Here is a 15151-nt window from a genome sequence, read left to right as displayed (position 1 = left end):
AACCGGTCCTGATAAAAGGAGGAATTCAGTGTGGAGGATTTAATCATTTATTAGGCAAACAGCAAGTCAGACCATCAGCACTGTAGACGTGAGATCATATAAGTCTGTGTTTACGCAACTTTACATTTTATATTGTTACATGATGAAAACTTTGACAAACAAAAAAGTGTAATCACCCAATATTTGAAGATAATATATGTGGCTAATGAAAAAAGTAAATTCTAACCCCTACTGATCATTTAAAGAATTAACAGAGAAAAGAGAGCAAAACAGAGTGTTTGAATTTCAGTGTCTGTTTAAAGAGTCATCTTGTTTTTAACGTCTTTGATTTCTAATCCACCTGTACTTTGTATCAAACACTTCACTCAATGCCTTTGGCCTTTAACTCCTCTTTGACTCTGCTCAGGTACTCAGGGTCAGGATACCCAAAGCTGTGGAAACAGAACATATCCAAGGTTAATATGTAGTATTTTATTAGAGTAAACCGTGAAAGAAAACATATATCACAACGCTAGTAAGGAAATTGGTTACCCTACCAATCTGGTCCTCCAGATGTGGATGTTTTGTGGTGAATGTCGTTCCAGGTCACCTGGCCGTCCATACCAGTTGTTCTGGATGTACCAATAGTAAAAATGAGCTTCTGGCCAAAAGCTTTTTTCAGCAGTCGCAGCACTTCATTGCCCTCTTTGTTGTCTGGAAGATACGCTTGTCTTCTAATCCCAAAATAGCGCTGTCCAGGATTGGGATGTTTTTCCTAGAAAGATGAATGGAAAGTAAACAATATTAGAAAAATATATACATACAACCACAAAATGAAAACACAATCATGTTTTATTTTTTAAACAGGGACATAGGCACTCAGATAAAATTGTCACTTACCGTCTGTGTTCCACTTGGAATCTCATAGCTGATCATTATGGTGCCACAGTCTGAGTATCCAGGGAGGGGAATTGTGAGTATCTGGTGTGACATTCTTCCATCTGGTTGGTCTCCGACTATCTTACCAAAGACGACTCTGCATATAGGACAGATGGGCCCATTCGCCTTCTCTGCTTGTTTCAGACAGTCTTTACAAAATTCATGTTTACAGTTGAGCTGTCTCTTGTTTTTGAATTTATCCAAACATATAGGACACCTTTCATCACTTTGGTCACCTGCTCTTTTCCCACTGTCAGTTGGTGGGTCAATGTTGTGCTTCCTGTTTGCTGATTGGCCATTCAACACAGGCTCATTGGAGGCCCCCTCTGATTGAGAAATGATTGTGCCACTGAACCCAGTGGCACCATGGAATTGGGATGAAACAAACCTCTGGTGTAGACAGAGAAGTGCTCTGAGGGCGTGGCTCTCCATTGAGGCATTTCCTTCTTTCTTGTAGAAAGCTGTGACATTAACTTTGCCTTGACCAATGTCTGAATCTTTGAATGCTACGTTAAACTTAGCTTTGATCTTTTCTATTTCCTTGTTATAAGAGTTAGTCATCAACTTCCAAAATGTCTTCTCAATGATCAGTCCTGCATGCGGGAAATCATCTTTGATGGTCATGTCAATCTTCAGTGATTCTTGAGTCTCTCTTTCATACTCTTGATGAGAAGCATCTGTGTTTCTTTTCCGATGTGTATCTGCATTTAAGAACTTTTTCATGGCCTCTTGACTTTGTCCTGGCCCACGTACAGTCATTGTTTCAGAGGTCAGAGTAACCAAAAGCTTGTTTTCTTTTTCCTGGATTGTTTTCAGTGCATCGCCCCACTGTTCTGACTCTATGAACTTGAAAGGAATAACTGAGCCACTGGATTCAACTAAGCTTTTCTGGACAAGGTTTTCAAACTCCTCGAGAGCACCGTCTGGGCTCCCATGTTTTTGGTCTTCTTCAAATCTCACCTTCACATCTGCCCTGATTTTTACTCCATTCTTTTCCTCTATACGTTTCATTTCCTCTTCGTACATGTGGTTCACATACCAGAAATGACCCACTGGGACAGAACAAGTGTACATTTCTTCACCTGCAGGATCTCTGCTACTCTGTTTCCCCACCTGAACTTGCTCCTGAAGATTAAAAAAAAGGTAAAATAATCTTTTAAAAAAAAAGATCATTATGTTTGTTTGTTGAAGATCTTCTTTTTCATTTTTATGTTTGTAATTAATGACACAGTACATACAGTTTGTAAGCACATTGGGGAAGTACCACTATCTTCTTCAGTTGTAGAACCTGTGTTACTCTCCTTCCCTGGCTGAATGTGCTCCTGTTGAAAAAACATACAGTATATCGTTTATATACATACAGTATACATACTGTATACTGTATAATGCACTTATATACATACACTATACAGTATATCTCATTAATATTTTGATAAACTTTTAATTTATGACCCAGTACATACATTTTTTGTCTTTGGCATGAAAGAAGCACCCATCTGGTCTCCAGCTGTAGAACCTGTTTCACTCTGCTCCCCCTGTTGATCTTGCTCCTGTTAAAATACAATACATTATTAAATTCAATAGCATGCATTAATATTAGTTTTTTACTGATTTACTACATTTTACATACAGTTTGTGGCTCTGGTAGACTTACTGAAGAATCATCTTCAGTAAGTAGTTGTGTATCGAGCTCTGGAGATGGCAGTGTCAGACTGATGGATGTTATGGTGACCGTTGTTTTTTTTCCCTTCCCAGCTCCCTTCTCAGTTTCCTTCTCAGTTAGTGTTTCTTTACTCAGTTTCTGAAGCTCAGTGATAGCTTAAAATAAAAAACATAAAGAATTTTTTTTAACCAATACAAATATACAGGAAGAAGTCAGTGTGTGTGTGTGTGTGTGTGTGTGTATAACACTATGTATTTTGGAGAAGTTATAAAGACAGTAGATTAATCAGATGATTATTAATCAAATGATTATGTAGGACTTGACTGCACCTGGAGCTGGTTTAATGTTTATCACTGCACTCCCATCTTTTAGGATCCTTTTCACTGAACAGTCCACATTAGGTATACATTTGTTGAACCAGGTCTGAAGCATTTTCTGTAGACTAGTCTCAGGCTTCTTTGTTTTTTGTGGTTCATCATCAGACTTTGTCCACTTCAGTGAGAGAACAATGAGAGCTCCATCTTCAACCTGTGATAAAAAGAAATGAAATAAACAATTGATAAAGCAGTGTAAATCTGTGTAATCCTATGATATTCAATGAAAATAAAAATATTTAAAAGCCATTTTAATCATTCTTTAAATTTATATCTGTAGAATTCTTTTTTCACTATTACAATGCAGATAAATAGTGTGAGGTTAGCCACATGTCATATTTTCACATTTTCAGCTTGAACAACTTTACAAATGTTCTCACTGGCGATCACAGTCACACTGAACAGCTTTACACAGCATTGATCATGTATCTCCTGAACCTCCACTGTTGATCAGCTGAGATTATCATATTGATCTTGTGTAATCAATACTTTCACTTTCACATAATCTTGTTTGGAGCTGGAGCTTGTTTTGTGTTACTGAGAACTTAATCATATACACACAAACTGATCAAAACACTTACTGCAGCAGGTGTATCGGTAGGTTTTAGATGTTGCTCATTTTTGCCCATAGCAGAAGGCTGCACCTTTAATAATGATAAAAAGTCTTTTTAAGTATAAAAACAAACTATTGTGTTGAAAGTAAAACAAAACAAAACAAAAACAAGCATACTGCTCCCAATGAAGATAATAACTATGGCTATTTAATGACTGAATTAACCCCCAAAATGTTGCAATCTTACAAAGTTTTTTTCACTGATGAACCTCCAGAGTGGATCAGCTGAGATTATTATGTTGATCTTGTGTGCTTAATTCTCGAAAACGTACGTAACACACAGAAACTCACAAAAACACTTACTGCGCCAGGTGTATCAGTTGGTGTTAGGTTTTGCTGGTTGACACTCAAAGAAGAATGCTGCACCTATAATAATGGGAGGACGGCTTTTTAAGTATAAAAAAGTGTTGTGTCAATTTAAAAAAGAAGTTTATTGGTGCTAATGAAGGTGGATATTCACTAAAGTTGATTATTTAGTGACCCTTTAACACCAAAGCTCCTGTAAAAAATTTGCAACCTTATGAAGTTTCTTCACTCATGAACCTGATCAGCTGAGGTTAGCTGAGCTTGTGTGCTTTCACTTTTACTTACTTTTTACAAGAATATGGATAAAAGCTGGAACTGGTTATGTTTTATAGAACAGATGAAGCATAAGCACACAAACTCGGCAAAACACTTACTGCAGCAGTTGTATCTGTAGGTGATGAATGTTGCTGGTTGTCACTCAAAGCAGAATGCTGCATCTATAATAATGAAGAAAGACTTTTAAAAATAAATCAAACAAAATGTGGTGTCAAAAGTGACATTTGAACGCCGCTCCTCCTTAATGACTGCATTAACACCACATTTCCTGTAACAATATTATTGTATTCTGATTCGGTGCTAGTTTACGTACGCTCTGGTCGTCAGTGTCCATGGATTCCACCGTGTCCGTGTCCGAGTCCATGTTTCCGATTTTGATCGTCTTCCTTCAAAACACAACACAAACAGACGACATAACAACAGTGTGTTTTTTACTCAAACAACCAGCAATTCTTTATTTGCTGATTTTATATATAAAAAAAACGTTTCCATAAATTAGCTAACGTTGCTCTCCGACTATCCTGCAGAGCTACACTCTCGGATACACTCCACTTTCCAGTTTCCTTATGTCTTACATTTTAGCCAAACCTGTACAAATGTGTGTATCTGAACAGAAATATACCTGGAAAATATTACTTTACCTCGTATATGACTTACTCCTGCCTCGCTACTTTAAACACTGGTACTTCCTTATAAACGAAAGCGAAAGCTTGCAGCTCCGCAATAAGGATCTGCGTCACACTCCAAACACGCAAGTGCACCTCTGTCATTTCCAGCAGTGTTGGCAAGAGGTCTGTTCGCTTAGCTGACTGTGGAAACTAAATCCTTCTTCATTGCTAGAAAACTACAGAAAATGTTCTTTATGTTACATGTATGTTGTCTGCTTTATGTTTCAGATATTTTTAAGAGTTTGTGTAAGATCGTTTTTGTTAAATATCTTCTGTCTCATATGATTCTGACGAACACTGCATTGATTTTTATTTCATCTTTGACTCCCTTCAGAACTATGATACCTGAGGGAAATGTATTAATAATAGCCTATAACTCAAATAAAAGGTCAAATGTATACCAGAATGCCAGAATCCACTGAAAATTTTGGTTTTAACTTTAAAGTACCTCAAGTACATTTTCTGCTGATATTTCACAAATTCTACTCATTTTCCACTCACTGTAAAAGGTTTTGGTGTTCTGTTTGTATTTTTATAACATTTTTAAAAATGCTGTGATGAACTTTTTTCTTAGCCTTAAAAATGCCCCTCTGTCCTCATTTATTATAATTAATTTAATCTTATGTATTTTTAGATGCAGTATACAGTGGGAATGATCCTTTAATACACAGTATACCTACAGAAAATCTTATATGCAGTATAGGTGCAGTGTTGGGGAGTAATGGAATACGTGTACTGACGTTACGTGCTTAAAATACAAAATATGAGTAACTGTATTCCGTTACAGTTACCGTTTAAACAGGTGGTATTTAGAATACAGTTACTTTGTTTCATATGTTAGGCTGCAGTGTTGGTCAAGTTACTTGAAAAAAGTAATCAGATTACAGTAACGCGTTACTGCCCACCTCTGTTAGGCTGTCCCCTGTCTATTTTTGGTAATTCCAGGCCGGTTTAAACCCACACAAAACAATGTCTAGGTCTCAAGCTCGCGGCCCATGTCATCTCTACTTGCATAATGACGTGAAGAAATATTTTTAAAAATTATTGCTCAAAAAATTATTTAATATGAAGGCAATAGGCAGAGTGTTACAGGCATAACCCTAAAGAATAGCCTCGTGGTTGTAAGTAAGCTATTAAAACTCGACTGTACACTGTGTTCGTGTTTTCCTCCGAAACAGTAAGTTCCGTTGGAGCAGCCTTTCAACGCCTCTCTCTGTCTCTCGCTAGCAAAGTTGATCCAGTCAACAAAGTAAAGCTAGTTTTCGGCTACGAGCGGAACCCGACGTAGCCAGAGGTCCCTTACAGTTCGGCGGACCTGTTTTATATACGCGGCCGCTGCAAAAAGTGCAGCCTTACCTAATGTCCACCCTACTGTTGCTCATTTCATATTAAGATTTAAAAATCTAGTTGGTATTGGTATGGCGAGTAGCCTTCAATAATAGTAATAAATCACACAGCAATAGTAGATTCATGTAGTTGTAAAAAGCATGATAATATATTAAGTAATCCAAAGTATTCAGAATACTTTACTCTCATTGAGTAACGTTATCCTTCTGTGGGTTCAGAGCACACGTTACAAAAAATACGTTACAAAATACATTTTGGGGCGTGTATTCTGTAATCTGTAGTGGAAAACATTTTAAAAGTAACCTTCCCAACACTGAGTATAGGAGGTTGCCTTAAAATGTAGGAAGAGGCACAAGATAAAAGGAAAGTTATTACACACAAACGCCAACATGCAAAAAAACCCTTTTTATTTCTTGTTGCCATGTTTCAGCAAACATGGTGGAATTTAGAGATTGGGTTGAACAAAGGTTTCAGAAGACACAATACAAAGCTACATGGTAGCATTATGAAATATATACAAATTCCACTGTAAGCATGCAAATAACACAAGAGTTTAACACTAGACTGAGATTGCTACCATAGCCACGACCAACCCCATATTCCAGTAGCAGCACTGGACTGGGAGACATTCATGGGAGATGTGGCAGTTTTCTGATATAAATGGAAAAGCTCTCTGACAGCGTGGCTCTCCATGGAGGCATTTCCTTCATCTTTCTTGTATACAGCTTTGACATTGACTTTGCCTTGACCAACGTCTGATTCTTTCAGGTCCACATTAAACTTATCTTTGATCTTTGCTACCTTCTCACTGTAAGAGGTAATCATCACCTTCCAGTAGCTCTCCTCCATCGTTAGTCCCATATGCATCAGATGGTCTTTGGTGGTCACGTCAATCTTCAGTGATGTATCTTGAGTCTCTCTTTCATACTCTTGATGAGAAGCATCTGTGTTTCTTTTCCAATGTGTATCTGCATATAAGCACTTACTGATAACATCTTGACTTTGTCCTGGTCCACGCACAGTCATTGTTTCAGAGGTCAGAGTAACCAAAAGCTTGTTTTTCTTTTTCTGGATGGTTTTCAGTGCATCACCCCACTGATCTGAATCTATGAACTTGAGAGGAATAACTGAGCCACTGGATTCAACTAAGCTTTTCTGGACAAGGTTTGCAAACTCCTCGAGAGCACGGTCTGGGCTCCCATGTTTTTGGTCTACTTCAAATCTCACCTTCACATCTGCCATGATTTTAACCACATTCTTTTTTTCTATATGTTGCATTTCCTCTTCGTACATGTGGTTCACATACCAGAAATGACCCACTGGGATGGAACAAGTGCAAATCTCTTCACCTGCAGAAACTGTGCTACTCTGTTTCCCCTCCTGAACTTGGTCCTGGTATAAACAAATAAACAAATGAGCAACAACAGCAACAACAACAACGTGTGTGTATTTTTAATGATTTACTACACAGTACATACAGTTTGTGGAGCCGGCACAAATGTACGATGGTTTGTCAAAGCATCCTCTGAAGCACCTGTCTGTTCTCCACGTGCTGAAACTGCTTTACTTTGCTTTCCCAGTTGAACCTGATCCTACAAATACAGTACATCATTTATTTTAACAGAATTCATTTATATTGGTTTTTAATAATTTACTACATGTTACATACAGTTTGTCGATCTGGCACAGATGCAGAAGGGTTCCTTGAAGCATCCTCTGGTACTTGTGTATCGAGCTCTGGAGATGGCAGTGTCAGATTGATGGATGTTATGGTGACTAAATCTCCATCCTTCCCAGTTAGTGTTTGTTTATTCAGTTTCTGAAGTTTAGTCAGGACTTAAAAGACAGAGACAAAATGGATTCTTTTTTGAAACCAATATAAATATGCAGAATGAAATAAAAATAAATGCTTTTTTTGGAGAAGTTATAAAGATAAGAGAGTAATCAGATGATTATGTAGGAGTTTACACCTGGAGCTGGTTTAATGTTTATCACAACACGCCCATCTTTTAGGATCCTTTTCACTGAACAGTCCACATTAGGTATACATTTGTTGAACCAGGACTGAAGCATTTTCTGTAGACTAGTCTCAGGCTTCTTTGTTTTTTGTGGTTCATCATCAGACTTTATCCACTTCAGTGAGAGAACAATGAGAGCTCCATCTTCAACCTGTGATAAAAGAAATAATAATAAAACACTAAAAACATGTAAGCCTGTGACATTATGCTGAAAATCATTAATTTAAATAAGTATAGTTTAGCATTGTTGAGATATATCTTTTTAGAATTATTTTCTTTAGTATTATAATGAATAGTGTGAGCTTAGCTACGTGTCATATTTTCACATTTGTCACACTGATGTCGCCTTGCAGCCTTAGAACTTTACAATGTTCTTACTGATGATCAAAGTAACGCTGAACAGCTTTACACATTGTTAAGTTCCTCAATCTCACAACTCTTACAATACAATGCTGATGGTTTATATTTCATCTTATGCTAATTCTCATGGCCATTGATCAGTGGTCATTGATCAGTGGGTTTTGGTCAGTGGTTGTTGATCAATGATCATGAGAATTTGTATAATTAAGATTAAGGAACTGACCTCCCAGCCCATTGTTCCTTCAGTGAGCTGGTTTCAGTCATTATGCAAATGTACTGTTTATAAGATTGGAGAAACCTGCAGTCAGCTGAGACTGAAGAAGTCACTTGGATGAGTGACAAAACGTTTCTCCCACAAAACGCTATGTCCAGATGAACAGAACCAACTTTTGGACACCGCCAATAAACTAATATTATGCTGACATTGTAATCTCAGTAGTTTCACTTTCATATACGTTTTACAAGAATACGGAAAAAATGGAGGACATTAAGTATAAGCACACAAACTCACCAAAATAAAAAATCTTTTTAAGTATAAAAGCAAACCGTGGCCTCAAAAGTGCACTTTAAAATATGTAAGGCTCCTACTGAAAATAAGCACTGTGGATATTTAATGACTGCATTAACACCAAAGTTCCTGAAACTATATTATTTTATTCGGATTCGGTGTTAGTTTACATACTTGGCTCATGTCGTCAGGTCTGTCAACCTCCATGGGCTCTGCACTGGCCATGTTCAAGATTTTGATCGTCTTCCTTCAAAACACATCAAACACAGACGACATGACACAGTGTGTTGCACTCAGACAACCAACAATTCTGTATTTGGTGATTTTATATAAAACTATTCCCATAAATTAGCTAACGTCGTTCTCCACCTAACCTGCAGAGCTACACTCCTGGTTGCACTTCACTTTCCAGTTTTCTAATGTCTTACATTTTAACCAAACCTGTAACAACCACAACGTTATATCACACGTTTTATGTATCATCTAAACAGAAATGTATCTTGAAAATATGACTTTACTGCTTATTAGACTTACCCCTGCCTCGCTACTTTAAACTGTTTTTTCCTTATAAACGAAAGTGAAAGCTTGCAGCGCCACAGTCACGCCCCAACACGCAAGTTCGCCTCTGTCATTTATTTGGGACAGAGTGTCCTCTGTTGTTGACTAAAGGTCCGTTTGCTCAGTTAAAATGACTGTGGATACTAAACCTCCCTTCATTTCCAGAAAAAGGGCAGAAGATGTCTTTTATAGGACAAGTTTTTTCTGGCTTGATATCTCATGGTTTGCAGTTTGTGTAAGCTCACTTCTGATAAATATCTACTGTCTCATATGATTCTGACACATGTACAGCACTGACTTGTTTCATTTAGTTGATATAGGATATACCAGCTATACAGCAGGATGCTGTAAATAAAATAATTTACTGCAGGCTATAACTCATGCAACAGGTAAAATGTATCATTTACAATCCACAGAAATTTTCTGTTTGACATTTTCTTTAGTGTAAATCAAAAACATTTTCTGATAATATGTTACCAATTCTACTCATGTTTCACTTGCTACAGAGATTTTCTGGTGTTGTGTTTGTACTTTTATAAAAAAAAGCATTTCTGCCACCACTTAAAAAAAGTGATATATTGTGGTTCCGTCCTAAAAATGCTCCTCCATTCTTTGCAGTTACAAATAAATGAAATCTTTTCATGTAGATTCAACATGCAGTGGGAAAGATCCTTTAATATACAGTATTTCACATTTCCATTACAGTAATCCTAAATTGAACATTTATGCAGTATGAATAGCTGTGTTACAAAGTAGGAAGAGACACAAAATAAAAGTAAAGCCATTTCACACAAACACCAACATGCAAAGCTTGTTTACTTTTTGTTTAAGGCAAAATTGTTTCGCTGATCTCCAACTTTTTATAAGGCTTCACAAGGCACGAAACAAAGATACATGGTAACATTGTGAAATATAACAACCCCATTGTAAGCATGCAAATAACACAAAATATTAGCACTAAACTGAGATTACTGTCATGCCCATGACAAACTCATTTCAGTAGCAGTATTGAACTGTTCATGGGAGATGTGGCAGTTTTCTGATGTAAATAAAGAAGCTCTCTGACAGCGTGGCTCTCCATGGAGGCATTTCCTTCATCTTTTTTGTAGAAAGCTTTGACATTGACTTTGCCTTGATCAATGTCTGATTTTTTAAATTCCACATTAAACTTAGCTTTGATATTTTCTATTTCTTTGTTATAAGAGGTAGTCATCAACTTCCATGATCAATCCTTGATTTGGGAGATGGTCTTTGATGGTCATGTCAATATCCAGTGATGTGTCTTGAGTCTCTCTTTCATTCTGTTCATGTTTCTTTTCTGCTCTTTATCTGCATGATTGTGCCACTGAACCCAGTGGCACCATGGAATTAGGATGAAACAAACCTCTGGTGTAGACAGAGAAGTGCTCTGAGGGCGTGGCTCTCCATTGAGGCATTTCCTTCTTTCTTGTAGAAAGCTGTGACATTAACTTTGCCTTGACCAATGTCTGAATCATTGAATGCTACGTTAAACTTAGCTTTGATCTTTTCTATTTCCTTGTTATAAGAGTTAGTCATCGACTTCCAAAATGTCTTCTCAATGATCAGTCCTGCATGCGGGAAATCATCTTTGATGGTCACGTCAATCTTCAGTGATTCTTGAGTCTCTCTTTCATACTCTTGATGAGAAGCATCTGTGTTTCTTTTCCGATGTGTATCTGCATATAAGAACTTTTTGATGGCCTCTTGACTTTGTCCTGGTCCACGTACAGTCATTGTTTCAGAGGTCAGAGTAACCAAAAGCTTGTTTTCTTTTTCCTGGATTGTTTTCAGTGCATCAACCCACTGATCTGAATCTATGAACTTGAGAGGAATAACTGAGCCACTGGATTCAGCTAAGCTTTTCTGGACAAGGTTTGCAAACTCCTCGAGAGCATTGTCTGGTCTCCCATGTTTTTGGTCTACTTCAAATCTCACCTTCACATCTGCCCTGATTTTAACCCCATTCTTTTTTTCTATATGTTGCATTTCCTCTTCGTACATGTGATTCACATACCAGAAATGACCCACTGGGACGGAACAAGTGCAAATCTCTTCACCTGCAGAAACTGTGCTACTCTGTTTCCCCACCTGAACTTGGTCATAAAACTGAGCAAGAGAACCATGTGTGTTTGTTGTCTGCATTGCATCTGCATATAAGCACTTACTCATAACATCTTGACTTTGTCCTGGCCCACGCACAGTCATTACATCAGAAGTCAGAGTAACCAAAAGCTTACTTTCCTTTTTCTGGATGGTTTTCAGGGCGTTGCCCCACTCATCTGACTCTATGAACTTGAGGGGAATAACTGAGCCACAGGATTCAACTAAGCTTTTCTGGACAAGGTTTTCAAACTCCTCGAGAGCACGGTCTGGTCTCCCATGTTTTTGATCTTCTTCAAATCTCACCTTCACATCTGCCATGATTTTAACTCCATTCTCTTTCTCTATACGTTTTATTTCCTCTTCATACATGTGGCTCACATACCAGAAAGGACCCACTGGGACGGAACAAGAGTGCACCTCTTCTCTAGGGGCATTACTTTGTTCACTTTTTTGAACCTGTTCCTGTTAAAAATACAGTACATCACAATACAGTACAGTACATTTAATGGAATGGCATGTAACATTTCTATTCCATTTATTGATGCTTTATCACATCGTACATACCGTTTGTAACTCTTGCAGAGATGCAGAAAGGTTAATTGAAGCATCCTCTGGTACTTGTGTATCGAGCTCTGGAGATGGCAGTGTGAGACTGATGGATATTATGGTGACTGATTGTCCATCCCTCCCAGTTAGTGTTTGGTTATTCAGTTTCTGAAGATCAGCCAGGGCTTAAAAGACAAAAAATGAACTCTTTTCTAAAACCAATATAAATATACTGAATTAAGTCAAAATATACTTTTACTGAATAAGTTATAATTCAGTAATTGTTTATTGAATAAGTTAAGAAAGATATTAAAGTTATTCAAGACTATACTGCACCTGGAGCTGGTTTAGCCTTTACCACAACACGGCCATCTTTTAAGGTCCTTTCCACGGCACAGTCCACATTATGTTTGCATGTATTGAACCAAGTCTGAAGCGTTCTATGTAGACGAGTCTCAAGCCTCTTCACTTTTTGTGGTTCTTTTAGATTTGTCCACTTCAATGAGAGGACAAATAGAACTTCTTCATCATCCTGTGATAGAAACATAATAAAACACTTTTTAATTTAATTTAATTTTCATTTTTAATTTATTTAAACAAGCTTAGATCTTCCTAACATTGTAAACATAGATGTTTTAGTGTGCATTTTTCATATATATAGTATACATAAATAATGTGAGATGAACTACTTTTATCATGATTTCAAAATTGTCCCGTTGTCACCTTAAAACTCTAGATAGACTAAATACAGTTGTTTCAATATATGTTGGATGTTACCGACTGTTACTCTTAGTAGTTTACTATAAAACTGTAAGGGAGAAAAGTATTTGTAAATATAAAAGAAAATCAATGTGTCGAAATGCTGTTTTTCTTAACTATTCAAATTCAAATTCAAATTCAAATTCAAATTTTATTTGTCACACACACACAACCATACACAGTATTGTACGTCTTCTATTGTAGCAAGTCACTGTGAAAATGTATTGATCATGTTTAATGCCAACGCTCCTTTTAAAGCTATTCTTCAGTCTGATGCAGTGTTGGTTGGCTGGTTCATAGCCGTGGTTTCTGCAACTTACGACTTTCATGGGCTCAGCTTCATAGACGTTCGCTGACATAGTGACAGTCTTTTCCCTTCAAAACACACCAAACAAACAGCTTAGGCCCACGAAACATAATTACCTTTTTATTCAAACATTCAAAAGTTCTTTATCTGGTGAATTTTAAAAAACATTTTCTCAGTAGGATATTGTTCAAAATGGCGTACTGAGAACCGTTATTATCTCTTTACTTCATTTCCTTAATGCAAATATCATTTTTTTATGTGTTATATTTAATTTACACATTAAATATACACATTGTGCTTACCGAATCACATTTATTGCTCGTAAATATGAAGCTTCTACTTACCTTTGCTGGCTACTTTAAAAAGTGACTTTTGCTGATAAACGAAAGCGAAAACGTTCCTCCACAACAACAGCGTCACAGTGATCGCACCAAATTTTTAATGTGCGTTTTTTTTTCTTTTGCTGCACAAATAAAATCCGTTGGCTCAGTTAAAATGGCCATGGAAATAAACTATCTGTTTATGTTTGACTTATTATTCGCTAGATATTTCAAATAAAGTTTACAGTTGATGTGAAATACGGTGTGTTAAATGCTTGCATCTCTCTCTGTGTGTGAGGTGGTGTAAAGTATAGTGAAAAAGTATATGCTCCCTTCCTGGTTACTTGTTGTTTTTGTTTGTTTGCATATTGACATTCTGACATGTTTTAGATCATCTCCAAATCAACTTTTGGAGATTTTTGGAGATTTACTTACCTGGATGATTGAGCATGCATCAGGACGTTTTAGATCATCAAACACATTTTCATATTAGGCAAAGAGAATTTTAAAAAATTCTGTTTTTAAATTGTGATTTCATTTATTAAGTTTTTTTTTTAACCTACCTGACCATATATGAAAAATGAATTACTCCCTAAACCTAATTACTGGTTGTGACCGTCAACCATTTGAAATAACTGGCAATGTGTCTTTCACATTGCTGTGGGGGCTCATTCTCATTCTTTTCAAAATTATTACAATTCAGCAACACTGGAGGGTTTTCAAGCATGGGCAACCTGTTTAAGAAAATGTCAAAGTATTTCAATTAGATTTAAGTCCTGACTTTGACCAGGCCACCCTAAAACTAGTGTACTGACTGTGCCTACAATAACTCTTCTATATATCAAAGAGAATAACAAAAATTCAGTAGAAATTGTATCACAAATATTCACAAAATAAAACTGTTACAAAATTGAATTAATAAAATTCATGATTCTATTTGTTCCTACTTGCTGTACATAGTTTTGACACTGTTTTTTATATGAATTGAGAATTTGTTTTTTCTAGCTTTACATACATCCTTTCATTCTTTATATTCTGAACTCAAGTTTGCAAAAACATTTCCTTTTTAGACTCAGAAGAGTCCGAGCTTTTCATGTACAGTACACCCGTAGTAAATAAGCAAGCAAGAAAGCAATTAAAACATAACAAGAGCAAAGTACAAAAGGTAACAAATTTATACAGAAACAGTCTTTTGTTCTGCAGAAATGTGAGCTGTGCAAAATCAGTTTATTTTTGTTGCCATCTTTTCAATAACATTTTCCCACCTGATCAATGACCTTTGCAAATATACACAAATTAAACCATAACTGGGGAAATATGTGTAACACATCCTTAGCTGTAAAAAAATAACCATACAAAAACTATTTCCAAAGGCACTCTCAAAAGCTGCGTGGCAATGTGAAATATAAAAAAATCCACCTTAATCTGGTAAACAAAACAAGATTAAAATACTGAAATGGCATTAAAATTCATGAGTGATACATGA

General features: G+C 36.6%; 1 protein-coding gene across 1 annotated transcript; it reads right to left on the bottom strand.

Moving 5' to 3' along the window:
• Positions 1–33: 33 nt before the first annotated feature.
• Positions 34–14119, bottom strand: LOC102313347. The gene is made up of 23 exons (XM_042222043.1): positions 13689–14119; positions 13359–13403; positions 12616–12811; positions 12298–12464; positions 10984–12195; positions 9586–9635; positions 9226–9298; positions 8136–8334; positions 7835–8001; positions 7644–7757; positions 6743–7557; positions 4792–4809; positions 4464–4536; positions 4249–4305; positions 3872–3934; positions 3537–3599; positions 2911–3109; positions 2549–2736; positions 2382–2468; positions 2157–2240; positions 880–2043; positions 537–754; positions 34–431 (listed from the first exon to the last, which is right to left on the bottom strand). The coding sequence occupies exons 2-23, from the start codon at positions 13395–13397 to the stop codon at positions 362–364; spliced, it is 5316 nt and encodes a 1771-aa protein (XP_042077977.1). The 5' UTR covers positions 13398–13403; positions 13689–14119; the 3' UTR covers positions 34–361.
• Positions 14120–15151: the final 1032 nt, after the last annotated feature.

The sequence above is a fragment of the Haplochromis burtoni genome, unplaced genomic scaffold (genome assembly GCF_018398535.1).
Source record: "Haplochromis burtoni strain Fernald_Lab_line unplaced genomic scaffold, NCSU_Asbu1 Contig_79, whole genome shotgun sequence".
Classification (NCBI taxonomy): Eukaryota; Metazoa; Chordata; class Actinopteri; order Cichliformes; family Cichlidae; genus Haplochromis; species Haplochromis burtoni.
The sequence above is the reverse complement of the archived record's forward strand: the minus strand, read 5'-3'. Positions and strand labels throughout refer to the sequence as shown.

Excerpts from the sequence above, each read along its gene's own strand:
- LOC102313347 (XM_042222043.1), bottom strand. The coding sequence starts at position 13,397 with ATGTCAGCGAACGTCTATGAAGCTGAGCCCATGAAAGTC. Across the intron at positions 12,196-12,297 it reads CTCTGCAAGAGTTACAAACG|GAACAGGTTCAAAAAAGTGA; the intron begins GTATGTACGATG and ends TATTTTTAACAG. Across the intron at positions 3,600-3,871 it reads CAACTGATACACCTGGCGCA|GTGCAGCCTTCTGCTATGGG; the intron begins GTAAGTGTTTTT and ends TCATTATTAAAG.